Raw genomic sequence first — 21,383 nt, forward strand, 5'->3', positions numbered from 1 at the left:
GAAAAGAAGGAAATGAGATTGTTTGAGCAATGTTTGTGGCTTAACCCTGCGTTTTCGAATGATGAAATACTACTCCCAGAAAAATGCTAAACCAAATGCCATAACCCTGAATGAATCAGAGTTGTTTGCACTGGCATGGAGGAACCCTGGCATAATTACTCTTTCAAAATGAAATTTCATCTAGGATTATCTCGGATTGAGTCCGGAAGAATAATTGTGATTACTGTATGATCTACACCTACAGCGGAAACCATGACTTGTAGTTGCTAAGTAGAATGGAAAACCAGCTTCAGTTACTACGACAATAGCATGATTATTGTCTGACTGACTTGCATTAAACAAAACACATCATGGAAATATTTAAAAGGAATAACAGTTAAAAATAATTGAATTGAAATTGAATTGAAATTAGCAGAGGAGGAACTACTGTCACTTCAGCCATTTTAGAGCCCTATTTAATTAACAACTGTTGATACAGTATAATAACTTCCTCTGATTTACCAGCCACTAAAAGTGGGTTTACAGCCATCTAGTGGACGTTAATAAACACAACATGGAAAGAAAGAATAGAAGATGTGAGAGGAATACGAATAATTACACTAAGTCACATGCTTTATCACTCTAATGTAAATGTAAAACTGTATTATCCTATGTATGTAAGGCAAGGCAAGGCAAGGCAAGGCAAGGCAAGGCAAGGCAAGGCAAGGCAAGGCAAGGCAAGGCAAGGCAAGGCAAGGCAAGGCAAGGCAAGGCAAGGCAAGGCAAGGCAAGGCAAGGCAAGGCAAGGCAAGGCAAGGCAAGGCAAGGCAAGGCAAGGCAAGGCAAGGCAAGGCAAGGCAAGGCAAGGCAAGGCAAGGCAAGGCAAGGCAAGGCAAGGCAAGGCAAGGCAAGGCAAGGCAAGGCAAGGCAAGGCAAGGCAAGGCAAGGCAAGGCAAGTTTATTTATATAGCACTTTTCAACACAAGGCAATTCAAAGTGCTTTACAAAAAATGAAAAAGGCATTTAAAATCAGTCATTAAAAAGAAAAGCTAATAAAATAAACATTAAAAGAAAAAATACATGGATAAAAGTTTCAGTGCAGTCTAAGATATGAATAGTTCAATAAAACGGGTTCAATGTTTCAATTTCTACTATACCAGTGAGGGATTCCACAAGTCACAGGTAGAAATGCAGCTGTGGCGAAGACACGTTTACAAAGATGATTTTATATGTGATTAACAATAATAAAAAATACACAATATCATTCATTATGAGAAGAACACCTCATCTCTTACCATTGGAAATAACACTATTATGTGTATCCAAAAACTGCAATGGAGAACGGAATACACATCCAGAGAAACATTGAAAATAACCTGCAATAAATGAAAATGGACTTCCTTACACCCCTCCCTCTTTTTCTTTTCCATTTGTCACTATCTTTTTCTGATTTGCAGGTTAGTGAACATATCAATACACCTTTTATCAGTTGTACACCAACATCAAAAAGAACCAAAAATACAACAATTTGACTAGTTGTTTCAAGGAAAGAATGGACTTGTTTTTAAAGGACAAAAGAGACATCAACGCTTATAATGTGTTTTAATTCTTAGTTTAATTGTTTGCCATGTCCTTTTCAATTTATTAGACCTTTCATTATGGACCAATTATTCTCACAGTGGCAGAAAACTAAATCTATATTTTTCTGTTTTCTCTCTTTATAAAAAAATACAGTATCAAATATAACAGAAACTCTGAGAAAACACAATCTTTTTTTGTCTTATGCCATATTATCGAATATTAACAATAAGTTACAACAAATTGAATAATTGACCAAGAAAATGATTGATATTTGCAGCCCGAATTCATGTGTCAAACAGTGTTCACAGTTTCTGAATGTAGTAAAACATTGAGAAGCCGAAGCAGCGGTGCTTCTGTCTTTACACCAGGTGGCAGGACACCATGTCTTTTCAAACCTTCTTGCTGACATTCCAATACCAGAAGAAATTAGGAATTTGGCTTGCTGCATAGAGACATTCCTTGTATGTGTTACTTGGCAATAAACCTGTTTCTGATTCTGAAATTATTGTAAAAAAATTAAACTTAACTGCTCTGATGCAATACACTTAATTCTATAAATGTAATTCATTCATTTTACATACATATTTTAACAGAAAATAAAGGTATTTTTTCCAATAGCTTCCATGTATCCGGCAACTAAACTAAGTAAAAGTTACTGTAATGTTTTTTTCAGATATGTCTTTATTTTTAAAGAAATGTTCCCTTTTACAAAGGCAGTACCTTGGGAACCCCCTAGTGGACGAGGACCGCCTGTTGAAGACCCATGGTCTCTGGTGTATTGGCATCAAAAAGAAGCAGTCAATATTGTGGAAAAATATATCAAATTGAAAGGCAACCTTGCCTGTATATGGCACACATGGTGCAATGAATAATCATCAATTTCGTACAATTCTATTTTCCACTTACAAACAACTTTTTTAGATTCTAGCTAAACTAGAATGGCATCCCGTCCCGATAATGTGTCCTATAGTACCAAGGCCACACTAACTGTTAGACTATATAGGATACCGATATCAGCAATTGAGCTTATTAAAAATAGCTGCTGATGTTTATTTTCAGCATGGTTTGTGCAAACGAAAACAAATCTCCTTATATCTGCGTTTATGATCTGGAGAAGGTCAGAAGCTGTATGTGGGGCGTCCTCACATGGGTAAGACAGTTTAATAGGACATATAGGACATCTCGTGAAGAGGGGCAGGCATCACACAGCTGTAGGTCAGCTGGATCGAACCTGTTGTGTGCGCCAGCCTCATCACAGTTACAAATTGATTTTGTTGGCTTTTACCGCGGACTCAAGTCGGACTGAATCACACCGGAAACGATATGATTTTCAACCAAAATTGACGCTTCACAGTCAGCCGACCAACGGCAGGGAGTAACATTCATCAAGAGGGCGTTTTATTTTGATAGGCTTAACCGGATGCCATGTTTTCCATTCATGATTGTCTGACACGCATGTGAACGCTGCTCTGTTCGGGAGGTAACACGCTCCCACTCAGAAGAAGTTTGTTGAGAGGTGTAACTGAGGTGAAATTTACTCGGTTTGTGTTCCCTAGTATTTCCAATTAGCCTCCATCTTTGTTTTCTCTGCACTTTCGCTTTTTGGTGACCAACGTTACCTCAACTAGCGGTCGGTTGGTTTAACCAGGGTGCTGCTGTCAAACTTTCGTTGACATGGATTTGTTGCACCAACTGCGGACGGACTGAAACGTTTGGGAATTACCATCTCACTACAGCGAGATACACCTAAACGAACCCATTGCAGCTACTTTTTAAACAAGTTGTCATTAACTGTTTTTAGCATAAGACATGCAGAAGTTCAATTCCACCGGTACGCACGGCAACACGCTGCCCCGGGACGCGGAGCTCCAGCTGCGGTTAGCGGACAGTGCAGGGGCCGGGGACGGGAAGGAGAACGGCCGGGGGAAGCATTTCCTCTCCCAGCCCGAGGAGGAAAGCTCGTTTTGCACCAAGAGGAGGATGCTTGTCTGTTTGGATGTAATATGCCTTTTTGTTGGTAAGAATATGTTATTACTTATTTGTAAATTAATGTTTTTGACAGGTTGTTGTTGTTGAACAACTGCAGTAATGTTATGTTAATAACACTGTATCACTTGTCCTTTTAAAGCTTAATTTAGACTAATTAATATTTTTGAAGAACACACACAGTCCTTGTCTGTTGATTGATGTGTCAACAGGAGCTTTGCAGATCTTTTTCAGAGGTTATGAGGAGGTTAAACGAAGTTGGCTTTGAGAAGGAAAAACACATTGCATGGGGATTTGAAAAAAGTTAACGAAGCTGCAAAGCATTTTTCCAGAAGTCAAATGGAAACTGTTCAAAACAGCTCGTTCCCCTCGGTGCATGTGGGGGCAGGAGGGAGGAGGAGGGGGGGGTTCAGCTGGCAAGCAGCACAGTTGTCCCGGGAATTCATCTGTTCCCATGGTAACTCAAAAGTTCCCGGGAGAAGAACGTGGGAATTGGGATAAAAACATGCTTGTGTTCTCGTGCCGCAAATTACCTCTGTTTGCTGAGCTCTTTAGACCCCCCCCCCCCCCCCCCCCCCCTGCAGCTTCACTGAATGTCAGACACACGTAATGTACAGTGCACAGATGGAAGTCAGGCTTATAATAAAAACAACTCAACCAGCAGTTTTCACAAGGAGAAACATCAGTAACAACATGTGGACTAAAACTCATATGACATAACCATAATAAAGGAGTGGTCAAAATGAGTTTCTCACTAAGACTTTAATAACTTTTAAATTACTGATAGATTCCAATTGACAATGGATTTGAAAAGATAATTGTGACAAATAATGATTTTTCGCCATGAGGTCAATCCTTTGTTGTGGTTGTTTTTTACATTTTACGTTTACCTTGAACATGTTGAAACTAAAGACTGATTTATATTACAACGTAGGGCTGTGCGATTATGGCAAAAATCATAATCACGATTATTTGGTCAATAATTGATATCACGATTATTTTGACGATTATTCATTGACCATTTATTGAACTTTAAAACAAATAATATGTTACCAATAAACAAGATCAATAAATGTGTTGGAGCGCACTTCCAAAACCATACTAAACATATATTAATATGATAAATAAAAATAAATTAGACCCAAATAAATGAAATCAAATATGTTGCAGTGCACTGTCACAACCTACTGAAAACTCCTTAACATAGCCAACATTTTGGTAAAACATATTCAACATATTCCACTCAGTTAAACGTTGAAGGCTGGCCAACCGTCATGGTCCAGAAGTAACAGGAAATAAATGTTGAACTACAATTTAAGACCAAATAAAAATGTTTTGGCCACCATGGCAAATGCTGGTAGGGCTGCTCATGTCATCTCTTGAAGATTTTTTGCAAGAAATACCAGGCTGTTTACATGGTCTGGTTTCAGAGATGAGCGCAGGCAGGTGACAATATTGCCACCTGTACTGAAGACCCTCTCTGAAGAGGAACTTGTGGCAGTGCTGCCACATATGACACAGGAAAAAAAGAAAAGACTCTGAAGAACCCTTTCTTTGCCATTATATAAAAATAGTGTTGCTACAAAAGTATAAATTAGGCTTACTAATAAGACAACTCAGATCTGAAGCTACACAGTAATCTGCTGCAGCAACAGTGCAATAAAAAAGACAACATTAATAGAATCAAACCCATTTTTTGTTGCATTTTATTAGAGTATAAAAAGAAATGCCTTTAAAATAGGATGCAAGCAACACTAGTTTCTGAACTGATAGACTATAATCAATTTAAACAGAACAGATCTTAATGTTTGCATTCTTATACCATTTTGTACAATAATTATCATGAATAAATTCAAACAAACTAAAACTTACAGCAGATTAATAACGGTATTTAAATTGAGTTTTTATTATATCAAAAACCTGTTGAAATGCTGCTGTTATTTTTACTGTCCCACAAAAGCGCGTCGCAGCCTCCAGGAATGCTTCTTTCACAACTTCGCCGTCTTTGAAAGACTTCATGTGTTTCGCAAGAACGTGACTGACCCGATAAGATGCTATGGTAGCAGCCTTGCTCTTGTTGTTGGGCCTGGTGAAAATGGACTGCTGTGCATTTAGCTGTCCTTTCAGGCCCCTCCCCTTTTGGGAGCCTAGGGCAGAATTAGGAGGGAATTCCGTCTCGTAGCGTTTGTGCACTGTTTTGAAATGCCGCTCCTAAATTACCCTTCTTCGATAAAGCCACGCTCGCATTGCAGATGAGACAGATGGACTTTGAATTGGAATAGATACAAAAATAATGATCCTCCCACTTGGAGTGAAAATTATATATTTTGGGCTTTTTTGCTTCTGCCATAATTGCGGTCTTGTGTGTGTGCGGACTGTCACTCCTGTTGACCATCCATGCTGTTGACACGGACAACGTCAGCGAACTAGTGCACTGCTCACCAGCCACGCCCGGACACATGGGGTGTGGCCGGCCAATCACAAAGCTTTGATGCGTTCAAGTGCATTATTCTGGCACGGGAACATTATGTTACAGGACATTAACGATAAAACAGAATATTGTTGTTCTATTTTTAGACACATCTCGCGATCGACTGGGAATCTCCCCGCGACCCTTCTTTTTAACTAGTTGCTGCTCTTGTTCTGACATCTTCGCTTGCGCTGAACACTCACAACACATGTCACTCCCACGTGGCCGAGTGGGCTTTTAGGGAGGGGCGAAAGCGCACCCAGCAAAATAATCGTATTTTGTCAATTATGCTGTTTTCCTAATCGTCGCAAGCCATAATCGTAATCGCGATTAAAATACGATTAATTGCACAGCCCTATTACAACGTGATGACTTTTTAGTTATTTTGTGTAACCATAAAAACACAAATTGTTTTGAACTCATAATGGAGGGAAACAACAAGCTTACATATGTTTTCTATTTTTACTTTATGTTTGGCAAACAAAATCCCATTCAAAAGTCAAAGTAATCATAATCAGCACTAAACACATGTCATATATCAGAGTCCTCTGTGTGAACATTTGGTGAAATGTAATCAAGTTATGATTCAATTTAGAGCAACATAATATTCATCATATAATTACAACAGTCGTCTGATTGGGATTTAATAGTGCCCTCACAGTTAATGTATTTCTTTAAAAGTGAGATAGAGCTTTTCAGTGAAAGATCACATTTTTCTGTTCCCCAAATGTGGCAAACCCACAGGATGTATTATGGGCATTTACATGCTTATAAGTGTCGAAAATACAAATTATTTTGTTATATTTGAATTTCTATGTATGTTCTTTGGTGCTCTGTTGTTTGTGCCTTGTAAAAAGTACAAACTTCAGAACTGCATCATATTATAGTTTCATCTTCCTACTCCGTTTTCTACTCCAGTGAAATGCCAGTACCTCAAAATTGTATTGGACTTTTACAAGGCTCGAGTAAAAGAAGGAGTACAAAAAAAGTACTTGTTCACGTTCCTCCTCTGTTGAGTTTAGCGGGGACATATCTAAAGTCCCCTGAAAGCCAACCTGAGGTACCTGCTGTACTTGATTGTGATATTCAGTGAAGAGTGAGATTGTCTAATGTCATGAGTTGCATGACATCACCTCACATGACTATATTAGCAAAGGGACTGTGCAAAGTGTTGTGCGAGTGGTAAAATAAAAAAAAGTGTTGTGTTTGTAGTAATCAGACTGGCAGTAAGCACGAGAGAGGTGGAACCCGTCCAGGCAGACTGACAGGTCTCTCCCTTGTTGGCAGTTAAATCATAGGAAGTAAGCCAGAAGACAAAACGACATTAGAGGCAGTCAGTTTCATTGGTGTGTTATTCTTAACCCCTGCAGGTATGCTATTAACCGTTAACTCTGCACACTTCTCTGCAGCGTTGAAGTGTGTTTAGGAAGTGGCCAGCATCAGTCAGCACAACAGAGGAAATGGTCTATCTCAGTTCTCCTCCTTACACACGCACTTTATCATGACAATTGCTTTAACGCAAAATTGCGTCTCCTGGCTCATTCTTATTCTTCCCTCTGACAAAATTAAAACACTGAGACTGACTCACTGAGCCTCATGGTCACAGCTGAGAGGACTTAGAGGGTCAGTTAGTCCTGTGACTGACATATTGTTTTGTAAAGTTAAAGGTAATCAACTTCTTGCTATGGGTGTATCAATTACTCAAGCACCAGATTCATTTAGTAGATGGGTACAGTTTCATAAATATACAATGTCTAACATTGTAAAAGTATAAAGGTACAGTTTGGTTTGCGGCAAGAATTAACACAAAACAAAGACTTTGCTTTACAGTTTTATCCAGCCCAGTCAGATGTGCTGACAAAAACATATCTACAGTATCTCAGATCAATAGCTGAAAAGCTTCCTGTTAACCATCACATGTGGTGAATTATTCCCTATGTGTACTGAAAGGAGAGCCTACTATTTAACAATATCATGTATTGTTAATGCTATTCTTGCTCGGTCGAGGTATAATTATCTAGATGACTTACAGATTTCTGACTGTCTGCATTCATCCTGCCTGTCTCTGTCTGTTAACCATCGTCTCAGTATAATCCTGACCTTGACTCATCTGTGGGCATAAAGCAGTGAATGCCTTCACTTAGTGGAGATGAAGTAAACCATTCATTTAGCTAAACCCTCTTATCTCTGACTAACCCAATTTTCCCTTAAAAATGCCATCATCAGATTCCCTCAGACGGTCGACCCGCCGGCATTATTCATCCTGTTAAAGGGGCTCATTCACTACTGTACTATGGAATGTACCCTGAAGCCTCCCATCCTCATTATGTTATCAGCTGAAGAGGGATTCCACAGTGATCTGAAGTTTTCACAGCATTTTCCTGTGTTTCAATACTTACTCAACATGTATTTTAGTGGCATGAAGTTAGAGGCATTATGAATACACTTGAATCCGTCTGCTGTTGGAATGCTAGGCTATAGAGGAAATTGACTGAGGCTTTGACTCAGGTTACCTGATCATGCTCTTACTCAGCATGAGGCTTGCCAAACATTGTCGTGTTTCAGTAATAAGGCAGTGTAGTTATGGCGCCGTGCTGACATGTACATAATGGATGCTGCACGGAGATGGATTGTTCTGGTTCAGCTCACTGTCAGTAAGTTCCATGCTGCAGAATGCAAGTGTTTGCTTGTAGTGTGCATGCACGCATTCCTGATGGGACTGTAGGGGTTGGACCGGGATGGAGCTGACAGAATCTACGCCCCGTGGCTGTTTCTAAGATCTAGTGTCCAACCACCCAGAGGTCAGGAGGTGTCGGCTGTTTGTCATATCTGCAGAGCATGCAGGGACAGGCCTCCCAGCCTGCACTGCAGTTTCCCTCCTGCACAGGTGGTCTTTACTCTGTCAACACCCCAATAAAGACAGTTATTGCCTCTCAAGAGTAATTGGGAAATGATTGGAAGTGGCACTTAAAACCCCACCATTAGCTTATACAGCCTTAGAGGATAGTAATGCTTGTCACAAGGTTTAACCTCCTGTAGAGGTTAATTGAGAAATATCTGTTTGGCTGGGTTACAATAATACAAAAGATAAACTGATGGTTGATGGACTGCATAGATGTGTCTATTTAAAACAAAAACGTTTTTGTTCTATAGTTAAAAAAAAAGAAGGGTGCTTGGATAATATAGAAAGAGAAAGGTGGAATGAGTTGAGCGCTGTTGTGTAAAAGTGTGTGTTGTTGTTCTAGACGTGAAGCAGCTTGCCAGGACGAGAGGGCCGGTATCTACCTGAGTGATCTGAATTTTAAACGTCTCCCTCTCCAGCTTATCTCTGCTTTTGCCTGCTTCTCTTTCCCTCCTTTTGGTGAGCAAGCTATAAAGTGAGTGTGTGTGTTTTACGTCTGCATGTGTGTTTTGGGCGGGGGCGGGTTTATGATTCCTGGTTCTTTTCTTTTGGCAGAGAAAGCTGCAAAGTGAGTGAGACAGCAATAGGCCAACATGTCACAGCATGTCGCTGTGTCTATAGGGCCAGGATTATTAAAATTGTATCTATGTTATTTGTGTGCGTACTTTTGAGTTATAGTGTGGGTGTGGGAGTTTGTTTGTATGTGTCATCGTAGCTGCTAAAGCGGACTTTCTACTACAGCGGCCATGTGCGTGCTGTTTGTTGACAAATTTGCCGGTCCTATTTTGCTGCACATTCTAGTCTGTGATCAAACACGCACTGAAGTTATGGAACACACTGGCGTCACTCTGCGGCTGACGGATGTAGGGCAATTAAAAATGCCTCAGTAACATCATTAGTGAGTGGAAGAAGTGATTTCACTTACTCTCTTGTTAGTGTACTAATGCATCTCCTTCCCATTTGACAGCACTGCAGAGTTTCAGGAATCCATTAGCTGCACCCTCTTTGGATAGACTATATGGGCACATTTACTTTGCTTTCAATACGTCTCCTTCACTCCTTCACTCATTAGCGCACCAGAGCCAGTTCAGGCCACAGAAATGTCTAAGATGCCTGAAGGCTGAGGAGCAAGTAAGAGCCTGAATGAATGTACCGCCCCGAGGTGGGAGAGTAAAGTGAGGCATGGAAGGGGTTGAGGATCTACAGTAGGGGTCGGAGGTCAGACCCTGGGGCGCCTGAGGGATCTTATCAACAGCTGTCTGTTTATGTCTTTATAGGATGGACAGCAAATAGCTTCAAATGTACTTTTAATGAGGCTGCTTCAAACTCTCCTCTATGATGGTTCCATAAGTGCCCAGGGTGTTCCATAGGCATTAGCCGTAACGACTAAACAAAGATGTGTATAGAACGCTAATGCTCAGTGCTCATTTGCTAGAATGGGTTTGGAGACGCTTACGATTGAGTTATGTACCTGCATCTGAATTCAGACTGTTGTCCCGCCTTTGCGTCTGTCAATACTAATGACTCGTCATCTTTTGTCTGTCCCTCCTTACGGAGACAGCTCCCCCTTGGCGCCATGGCATGGTTACCCATCATCGGGACCATTTTATCATTGTGTCAAATCTCACCTGTTGGAGCCTTCTCTTCCTTCGTCTCTCAAACTCCCCTCTGAAGTTGTGCCAACTGCATGTTCCCCCGAAACCAAACCAAAACACACTGACAAAGCAGCCCGACAGGCCTCAACTCTTGCCACACATTAAGTACAACGACAATCAGGGTGCTCCATGCCAAATGCCTCCTCTGCAGTCTCAATTAAAACCTTGTGTTGTTTCCAACATTGCAGACTGCCAGCCCTCATCTCCCTTACCTTCACAGCACCAAATCCCCTTTAAAGTTTTCCAAGGTACATACCAGAGTTGTGGGTCCTTATTTTCCTTCAGACAGACAGCCCACTTCAGACATCACCACTCTTGCCCTGAACTCCAGAGCCAGGCTCCAGGAAGCAGTTCAGTGAAGTGAGGAGAGAACACAAGCAGCTGTGGGAAGCATGTCTCCACTGGCCAGCTGTAACAGTAACAGAGAAAGAGCTCTCGTGGTGCATTGGTGAGACATAAAGCAGTTGAGCAGTTGGAGTACTTTGCTAACAAGAAACATTTTAGTTCACACAAACTCATTATGATAAACGAAGCAGTGGGTATTGAAATAAAGAGGTTATACTGAGTAGGGCTGCTCAATTAATCGTATTTTAATCGCAATTAGGATTTTGGCTTTCAACGATTATGAAAACAACATAATCGAAATAAAAACATTTTTTTTATAATTTAAAGTTATTTTAAAACAATTTTTTTATTAGTTTTTCAGTTGAATTATACTTAAAGTTCAGGGTAATCAACTGTTAAAAACATACTGTTCAACATTTTTTTTCAGTAAATGGATAATCGTTTTTAATAATCGTGATATCAATTATTGACCCAAATAATCGAGATTATGATTTTTGACATAATCGAGCAGCCCTAGTACAGACAGAGTCAGACAGAAGGAGATGCTTATGATAGCAGATGGTTAGAAAAGATAAAGACTGTTATGGTTTATTAGTCTCTCTTTGTTCGGCACTGATTAGTGTCTTTGTGCTCCGATCAGGGTAGACCAAACACTCTCAGAACAATCGAGCTAGTTCTAAAAAAAGAAAAATGGTGTGTGTGAGTGCAGGGGGCAACAACCCACCCTTATCCCACCTCTCCACTACCTGGATTGGGCCACCAAGGAGGAACAGGAATAACCACAATGTAGGGACTCTCACATACAAGCAAAGTACTTTCATTGGGTCTGTGACAGTTTATGGATCATAATCACAGCCTTAGTGCGGATGACTTCACCTCCTGTTTACGTGTTACCTGCCTGACTACAACCGTCTCTATTTTATAAGCTTGAGCCTGTTTGATGGAGCATACTGTCTCTTCTTGAACTGCCTCTTTAAGCCAAGACTTTCTTTTTTATATCAGATGAAACATAAAAGACTTGGCATTGCCCTCAAAGTACCTGACTCAAACAGAAAAGTGATTAGATGAAAGAACAGATCAAGACTTGCTCATGAAGACAGCTTTGTGCAGTTAAAGTCATTATAGCGCAAATAATTGCACAAGCCCACCCAACCCAACTGGAGATCACTATTTATGAGCATGTCAAGCAGGCCGTCACAGTGCCTGTTGTAATGTCGTTACCCGGGAAATATGCTAGCAAAGATTTAAATTACGACACTTCAGGGTTCAGTTAACAAGGCTGACTTGAAGGTAAACAAGCAGCTTAAACTTTAGATGGGAAACATTGGCACATGTAAGCTAGTGAGGGGCCCAGTAAGGGTTGACCACAGTGAAGGGGCTGTAGAAAACTGTACCACAGCCCGGGCCCAGCCCAGTCCCAAACTGCCGGCCAAATGGACCTGTGTTGACAGGTCACTCACTAATTGCCTGTCCTCTAGTTCTGTCAGAGGGCACATGTAGAACGAGGCCTGCACAGTCCAACGGTATTGAGTGTGATGAGGCAGATGGTCATTACTGTGGCTCAGATATAGCTTTAGGCTAAGTGTCATGCTAATCTATTAGGATGCACAGGCTGTTTCCGATAGCAGCAGCATCCCGCAGTTCATTTAGGTGTGATAGTGAATAGGCGGTTTGCCTCAGTGCATGTCTTTAGGATCGAATGTCTCTTGCGTGGTTAACTTGGTTAGTTTGGCTTTTTTTCTTTGGTTTTGGTGGGTTTGTTTGGTTGTTTGTTAGTCTATGTGGATGTGGGTTTGTATTTCTTTGCATCCCAGTGTGGTTTTTATGTAAGTGTGTTGAGTCTGTTTGTGTGTTGGGGATATTCTTCTGGTTGACGTGGGGTCGTGTTTACAGAGCGGGTCCCAACAGAGCCTAGATCTCTGACCCCCACATTCCAGAACCACCACTAATCGCCTCCGTCTGTTGTCCTCTGAGGAGAAACCCTTGCCACATCTCTCTTGGCTCCATCTCTCCAGTATTTTCTCACCCCAGTATTACCACCCTCACCCCCATTTAGTCATTTTTTCTAGCCTCTTGGCCATGCATCTTAGCTTAGTTTCAAATGTGACGCATGTCGATGTTGACGTAAAGCCTGTCCATATGAAAAACATGTCGCCTGCCTTGTTTTTCAACACTCTGTCTTAATAACGTTCTCAAAAAAAAATGTTTCTCGCTTTCGGTTGTTGTTGTTCTCCTCTCAGAGTGAGCTCATTCTGGGCTGTGGTCATAGATGTGTAAATTAGAACCAGAAGAGTTTCTCAGAATGAGGCACATATCCCCTCTGCTCTAATTCCTTCCCTTCTCCTCCCTCCTTCCCTCCCTCCCTCCCTCCTTCTCTTCTTTCTTTCTGGCCCTTTTGACTATTTGAAAGCATTCCTACTTTGAGTGTCAGGCACAGCGAGCAGCACATTTTGGCTCTGCTGTGTGAGCAGACCCACTCCTCCGCCTCCTTTTGGGTCCCCTCACAGCCCCTCTCTGGCTGGCTCTCTCTGGAGCATGTCTTGGCCAGGTGCAGAGGTTTGCTCACAGCTGCTTGACAGATGATGTGAGGGTCTCTGGAGTGTTTTCATGTCTTGTTGTGAAAACCGTTTTAATGTAGTTGTAAAGCATAGAGGTTGACTGTGACACAGGAGCTTGTAATTTGAATAGGATTGTGAAGATGCCGAATAGCTTTGCACATGGTTTCTACTTGCACCATTGCTTTGATTTGTATTTATTGAACAGCATTGATGATTGGCGAGGTACTTTTAGTGGATTGATTTTATTCAGAAGCTTTGCAAACAGATTTACTGCAGTGGAATGATCTTTGGTTCACAGCCATTAGTGCCGTGGCTGTCCACGACAAATATGCAAAATCATGAAAACAACACAAGCATAGGTCTTAGGTCATAACATATGCTGCTTTCTGCCTCAGCGCTTCATGGGTCCCATTAGACCTCCATATGTATTGAAAATGATCCATTAAAAAGTCAATGTTCCGACTGTAAACGCAGAGTGTGTGGTCTTTAATGGACAATCTGTCCATTACCTCTCTGCCAGAGCAGCAAAATATTGATTATTTAACTGTATGTGTTGTGGAATCTAATGAGGAAAAAGAGAAAACTGTTAATATGTGCTTTAAAATTGATATTGTTATATCAAAAGCAGTTAAGTTTGGCCAAATACATGTCAATGCTGTTATTGATGCTGCAGCATTAGGATAAAAACAAATCAAAGGTCAATAAGTGTTACTTTAAAAATGTAAATTAGAATGATGTATTTATTACAATACATACTGAGTTTTTTTTCATTCTGCTTCATCATACTCACACACACGGCACACAAAGAGTCAGCACTAAGAAAAACTTCAAGACCATTTATCCTATTATTAGTCTTGTAACATTTCAAGAACACTTACAACGATACCAGTGTCTACAAAGTTCAATATAATTACATTTTTAAAACTTAAGAAATAGCAGAGTATTATTTACATAAATTGCATTAAATGAAACCCAAAGAAATAATCCCTTTTTTTGACAAAAATCATTTGTCATAAAGGCAGGTATTCTGACAATACCAGATCTTCAAAATCAAGTTCAAATACCAGCACTAGATAACAGTGGATCCTACGTCTAAAAACAGATAGCACCTGTATGTGATCTGTAGATGTGTGTGTTGCATGAGGTAGCCTGTTGACGTGGCGACTGAATGAAAGATCGGGGGTCAGATGAGAGGTGTTTCCTATCACTCTTTCTCTTTGTTGGCATCACAGCCTCTGCTATCAGCCTGCAACGTGTTTCCCTCCCTCCCATTCTTACTAAGGCCCTTCTTAGTTTAAATGGCAGTGAGATGGCTTTTATCTGTGCTTTGTCTTACTGCTGGGGCAACATGACTTTGACTTCAGAGGTCACTAACACACTTTTCACTTCAGCATAACATTCTTAATCAGCTGTCGTCACAAAGCAGTTAAGAGTTGGAGCCTCACCCTTATAGATTATTCTTCTATGCTTTATCAGTTCAGTGAGGCTGAATCAGAGGCATGACTGGAAGGTTGTGATAGCAAACACAGTAATAAAACTCATATGTGAACGCATCTTAATGTCGACCCTTTACCATTCCCTGCCCAATGCAAGTAAAAAAAAAGTTTAGATGTGTATTTCTGTGTTGCTCCTTTCGCCTGATTTTGAGTGCTTACCGTGTGCAGTACACAGTCACGTAGTCAGAGAGATTCCCTGGCAGGAGCAATGTTTTTGGCCTGGGTGCGTTCCAGCTAACCAGCAGGCCTGGGATGACAGGAAGAGGCTAACAGAGGTTAATGATTAGTCCCATGTTAACGCTGCATTCCATGGGGTGACGAGGGGACATGGGATACGGGACAGAGAAATGGAGCAGGCTTATACAGGACTCATGGTTCATGCGTAGCTCGACTCCTGTTCCGATAGATTTAAACATACCGTCTCAGTTTTTGTCATGATTGAAACGTTGCACAACTTTTACTCATTAAACCTTCCCCATTATATTGTCACGTTTGTTTGCTTAACTGGCCAGACCTTGACCCATTTGTATACAGTGTTCTTATAATAAGTGACCAGCCATGACACATAGTCAACTTATTGGACAAACATAAATGTGAGATTAGACGGACTGAACTAAACTTTCCACTGGAACAAAGAGTCATTGTTAAATGAAACACCTTCCTCTTCCTACTGTGGGTTTATTGTCCTCTCTTGTCACACTGATATGTTCTGTGTTGCACGCCCTCATCTCCATCCTTACTTAATTCTCTACTGTCATGCCCATCGGCTCGTCTGTCTGTCATCTCTCCTTCCCTCTGCTCCTCTGATGGAAGCAGCTATGTGTGGAATCCTTCATCCCCCAGGAATCGGGGAAATCATGTCAGCAGATGACTGATGTTCTTTAAAGCTGCTTTTCTCATGCTCCTGTGAGACAGGAGACTGTACCAACTATCTAGTATCTATGTACCTTTCGATCTCAGTGTTCGTTGTTGCACAAACATGACCACATGCTCACAGACATTCATCAAGCCATCTTTTGTTGTCTCCCCTCTCCCTTTCTCTCCCACCTGTCATCAGCCTCCATCCCATTCTTTGCGTGTGAGTTGAAGGCAGTGACTCCGTACAAGCGAGGCTTCTTCTGTGGAGACACCAGCATCACCTATCCCTACGTGCCGAGTGAGGCCATTCCTGACAGCCTGCTCATTGCTGGTGGTATAGCCATCACTGGCCTAACGGTAAGAAAGTAATAACCTTTAAGTACATTACAGAACGCTGCAGGGATTACATATTTTTCTAGGCTAAGTTACCATCCCTCCGGTTCCCTTGACAAAAGCCCACTGGATCTTTCTATTGGGTTTTGAATTATCGCAGAAATTGAGCTCTGTGCGAAACAAAGTTTTCACATTTTGTTCAGACAGATAATCAAATAAAAAATGAACACCACATAACATTGCTGAAGCATAAATGTAATCAACAGAAGTAAAACCCTAATGTTAGGCTATAAAAAACCCACTTTTGCATGACTTCACATAACCACCACTTAGTTGATGAGTGTCTGTGTTTTCAGCGTAATTACTTTTAATGGCCCAGACAACCTCTGTAGCATGTAGCCACTTATTAGCAGCCACTTGCTTGCACATGCAAAAGCTTACAAATTGGGGTATTTACTGACATATTTGATGTCAGAGAAAAGATCATGAACATCTCTTGTTAACCTTAGACATTTATTCAGAAAACTAACCAAAAAAAACGATTTAAAACAAAAATATTCCATTTTAGGGGATGGAACAGGAAGTAGAAAAACGTATTACTGAGTTTTAGGTCTTGTTCATTTAGTTCTATTATTGGCACAGTGAGTTAATGTACTCTTCACTTTAAAAGACTACAACCTATATACTTTCGACTGTTTGTACAGCTCCACTGTATGTCTTATGTTAACCCCTTTCTCTTGTCTTATTTCCTTCTCAGATCGCACTGGGTGAATGTTACCGTGTGCGTTTCAGAGGTGTATACTCACAGGCTTTTGTCAGAAACTGCTATGTGTCGTGCCTGTACAAGGAGCTGGGAAGCTTCCTGTTTGGTTGCTGTGTGGGTCAGTCTCTCACTAATATGGCCAAACTAAGTGTGGGACGCCTGCGACCCAACTTCCTGTCTGTCTGTAATATTACCTATGCGTCCATCAACTGCACTCCGGGCAGCTACGTGTCCCAGGACTACTGCAAACAGCCTAATGGCAAGATGGTGGAGGAAGCAAGGTAAAATGATTTGGTTTATTTACTAAGGGTGGGGTATGAAACAGCTTTACTCATGGAGGGAATGTGTAACCTTCTGGTTCTTTAATTGATCTTCTCTTACAGGAAGTCTTTTTTTTCCGGCCATGCTTCCTTCGCAATGTACACCATGCTCTACTTGGCAGTAAGTCCCATCAGCTTTTGAAATACACACTACAGTAAACATATCTGGAATTTGACCTTCACATTCACCAGAGCTTGTGTTGCGTGATAACAGTATTTGGTGCTGTGTTTACAATGCTGGGGGAATTAAAGCTCTCAGTTTGACTTCAGTTATTAGAGAAAACACCAATCCCTAGAAGCCAAGAACACTTTGTGCAACTATTAACTACGTAGGCTTATTAAACATGCAAAAAAACACACCAACACATGTGTCGTTAAATACATTCACACTTCCTGATCGGGAGGGAGGAGATCTTTGAGAGCAGCAATTCTCCAAATGCATCCCGCTCCATCCCGCTCCAAGCTGAAAGAGCTGGGAAGACCGAGAGACAGGGAGGGAGGGTACTGAGGGGGAGTTAGAGAATGAGGGAGAATGTTTTTCCATGGGGAACATGAATAGATGAAGAGGCTACGCAGACAGAGGAGGCCTTGTTGTGGGTCTAATATAGAGGGGGGGGGGGGTGGAGGGCTGAATATGCCTGCTGAGAGATCGACAGGCTTCTTTCAGCAAGAGACACCCTCTCAACCCCCCCTCCTCCAATCTCTTCATCTTTCTCTTTCTCTCACACTGCACTGCCCAGTAGTCATGGGCGCATTGTGGGAGAAAAACGACAGTTAGAGGGAGACAAAAGCACATTATTAACCATAAAATGTCCACATTCCCAAACTATTACCCCCATTAACCCTTCAATTATAGCTTTAGAGACTTACATATCTTAATGTGAATAGATAAAATGAATGGAATGAAGTGAGGATGTTGCTTTGCATAATTCAAATAGGAGAGTAAAGAAAATCACTGCCTCCCTTATTTGCAGTTGTGCACTAAAGAAGTCCAATTGAAAAGCAGCTCCTCTCTGATAAGAAAGAGACTCACATTGATGAGTAGGGGGAGAGTGAATAAGAGGAATACAAAAGTAAAGAACTGAAGGGAAGAAGTGGTGTGAGAAAAAACGGTCTCAATGTTGGTTACCCCTATTCCTCTCCTCTCAACATCTCACTTCGTTGTAACACTGCAGGCACAAACTCATGCCAGTGTGCAGCAAGCAGACTGCAGACAACCTGGACATTGTGTCAAACCTGTAGCTACACGCCACCCGCACCGCCACCAGCTGCTAGTGTTTAAGGAGGTAACAGTGACACCTGCACTCAGCTGGGATAGGAGAGAGGGAAGGACCGGGTGAGCGCTGGCCTCACCGCTGGAATGTAGGCCACGTTCTCCCCAGCGGTTGACGGGTCCAGACAGACCTCCTTGTAAAGCTAGCCCTGTTTCTGCATCATGCTCGCCCTGTGACCCCATTTTTATAGACACAAACATCCATTCTGTACTGAGGCAGGAGATGAGGATGAACAAAAGGAGGAAATTGGGTTTCGACAGTGTTAATGGACTCGTGCCAAGCTCCTCTCTCCCCTCTGGGTAGCTCTGAGTGGATGTCCATGTTTGACACAAAGCCTTTGTCTGTGCTGAATTCTAAGATTATTTTATAGGCTTATGTTTCCAGGGCATTCATGATCATAGCACCAGCACACATGTATTCACTTTTCTGTAGTAATCATAAAGTCAGTTACAATATAATAACATTATTTATCTTCTCCTTGCAGTTCTACCTGCAGGCGCGGTTGTCGTGGCGAGGGGCTCGCCTGTTGCGCCCGTTAGTACAGTTCCTGTTAGTGATGATCGCCGTCTACACGGGCCTGAGCCGTATCTCTGACTACCGCCATCATCCTACTGATGTCCTCACAGGCTTCATCCAAGGAGGACTCACTGCATTCTGGGTGGTATGTCCAAAATCTATGTTGTCTAAATAGTCCAGAATAACAGTTATCTCCGTCTTCACAGGATTTGTTTCTCTCAGCTCTCTGTTGACTGAGTTGGCTTAAACAATAGCCGTATTTTCCTCACTCTGATCCCTCGTGGTGTTTATAAACAGTGAATGATTGACATCATGTGTGGTCTGTGTACATTTTCTGACATGTTTGTGTCTGTGTCTGCAGGCCTTCTACATCTCCTCCATGTTTAAGCCCTGCGCCCGTCCAGACCTGTCTCCCACAAGCATGTCCCTGGAGAGTCCACTGTCCAGCCAGCAAACTGTCTGTTAGCAGGCACCATCCCAGGAGTCAGAAGATAAGAGGGATTGCAGAAAGACAGGGAAAATGTTAGATAGGGAAACATTTTTAAAGAAAGGGAATCATTCTAAGAGAAGGATGTGATTAAAGAGTACAATCTAACAAATGGTATACTGATACACATACATTCACACAGTAATCTATCACACACTCACACGTGAAACACAAAAAAAGCACATTTGACTGTAAGTCAAACCCGTCCAGTGAAAATAACTGCATAGCAATATTACAGTTATTTTTTTATATATGAAAAAAAGTCTATTTTTAGGAGAACTTTTAGAAGCTGCTAATGTTAATAGTTTTCTTCTGTAATGGAATTTTTTTTAGTCAGTGCCGTTTGTAAGCTTTCAAAGCAAACCTGATCACTCTTTGGTCCTGGGTGAGAGGGGAGAAAAAAACGCGAGGCTTCTTTGGTTTATTTTCTTGGAAAACATCACCCAACAGCAGTGAACTGAGACCATTAGACTTCAGATGTGAAAACAGCTCTGTACCAAGTGATAAGGAACAAGCACTGGCTTCAACTTTTAACCATCTTTACCTTCTGATGATGCCCCACATCGCTATAATCAAGCAATAACCTGTACATTATCAGTGGGAAGAAAAGTATTTGAGCTTTGATACAACAATATCTTTCCTTTGTGTAACCAAGGTAGAGATACAGAGGAGTCTGACCCAATAACTTACCCTTCCCACCACTACTTCTCTGTACTAACCACTTTGGCTGTGTCTCAGAGGGTGGAGGTTTTGACTGAAATGTTGTAATCTTTGACCTTTGCCCCTGGACTCCAATCTCTGAGCTGCACCTTGATTTATGCCACTCTGACAGGAGAGCCGACATGGCTGCAACCTCAGCCGCCCTCCTGTGGATTTTTATTAATAGCACTTGAACGTACATAATGGAACCTTCTAATTATAATCCATATTATATATTTTATCACATGTTTGAATAATCAGTGTTTATTTTTTTGTTAATGTCAGACTCATACACTATATTTGTTTGTTTTTCTTGAAATGATAATTATTCAAATTGAATGTAAATAGCTATGTCCTTTTATAAACCACACAGAATTTCAAAAGTATTAGTTCCAGTTTTGGACAGTTTTACATGTTTATTAAGTGTTTGTATTTACATTTGTGTCAATCAGGTACGAAGAGTTACTATTGTATCTGTTGTAACTATACTAGACTGAGCCACAGATATTATCAGAAAGCTATATTTTATGTGTTCCCAGTTATTGTTGTTTGTTTTGTCTGTGAATGCCAGAAAGGCAGAAATAACCACTGTACTCAAAAAAGACCAAACCAATAAAATGAATGTTGAATGTTATTTACTTCTTCTGTCCTCTGTTCATTTTAGTTTCAGCAAAATTAAAAGTAAAGCCCAGCAGACACACACTTAATGTCAATGTCACAGTATATGTCATCTTGGATGGCTACTCACATGCACCAGAGATGGTGTTTTAGCTAGCCATTTAAAAGTCTCTCTCTCTCTCTCTCTCTCTCTCTCTCTCTCTCTCTCTCTCTCTCTCTCTCTCTCTCTCTCTCTCTCTCTCTCTCTCTCTCTCTCTCTCTCTCTCTCTCTCTCTCTCTCTCTCTCTCTCTCTCTCTCTCTCATATCCTTCTTCACTTTGCCCCTTCCCCGCTCTCAGTCCTTTTTGAGTGCAGTGGAGCATGATGGGCTGTTTCAGGGGGTCATGCTACCATGGAGATGCTTAGCTAGATACAGGTTGGTTCTTTTCATCCCTTCAATCCACTTCCAGGCTTAGAGGGGGAGAATAAAAAGCAGCCCAGATCAGACAGAGGGGGCTGAGAGAATGAGATAGAGCTTCAGTAATGAGCTTGCGCATAACGCTG

The 21,383-nt window shown here is 41.4% G+C and overlaps 1 protein-coding gene across 1 annotated transcript; it reads left to right on the forward strand.

The window, feature by feature from the left end:
* The first annotated feature begins 3,012 nt into the window (after positions 1–3,012).
* On the forward strand, positions 3,013–20,856 carry ppap2d (phosphatidic acid phosphatase type 2D). The gene is made up of 6 exons (XM_034220258.1): positions 3,013–3,577; positions 16,030–16,187; positions 16,921–17,207; positions 17,310–17,367; positions 19,005–19,181; positions 19,398–20,856. The coding sequence occupies exons 1-6, from the start codon at positions 3,370–3,372 to the stop codon at positions 19,500–19,502; spliced, it is 993 nt and encodes a 330-aa protein (XP_034076149.1). The 5' UTR covers positions 3,013–3,369; the 3' UTR covers positions 19,503–20,856.
* Positions 20,857–21,383: the final 527 nt, after the last annotated feature.

Source organism: Gymnodraco acuticeps, unplaced genomic scaffold (genome assembly GCF_902827175.1).
Source record: "Gymnodraco acuticeps unplaced genomic scaffold, fGymAcu1.1, whole genome shotgun sequence".
NCBI classification, from domain to species: Eukaryota; Metazoa; Chordata; class Actinopteri; order Perciformes; family Bathydraconidae; genus Gymnodraco; species Gymnodraco acuticeps.

Coding starts and splice junctions, on each gene's coding strand:
- ppap2d (XM_034220258.1), top strand. CDS start 3,370: ATGCAGAAGTTCAATTCCACCGGTACGCACGGCAACACGCTGCCCCGG. Junction 3,578..16,029: donor TGTAATATGCCTTTTTGTTG/GTAAGAATATGT, acceptor ACCTGTCATCAG/CCTCCATCCCATTCTTTGCG. Junction 16,188..16,920: donor TAGCCATCACTGGCCTAACG/GTAAGAAAGTAA, acceptor TTTCCTTCTCAG/ATCGCACTGGGTGAATGTTA.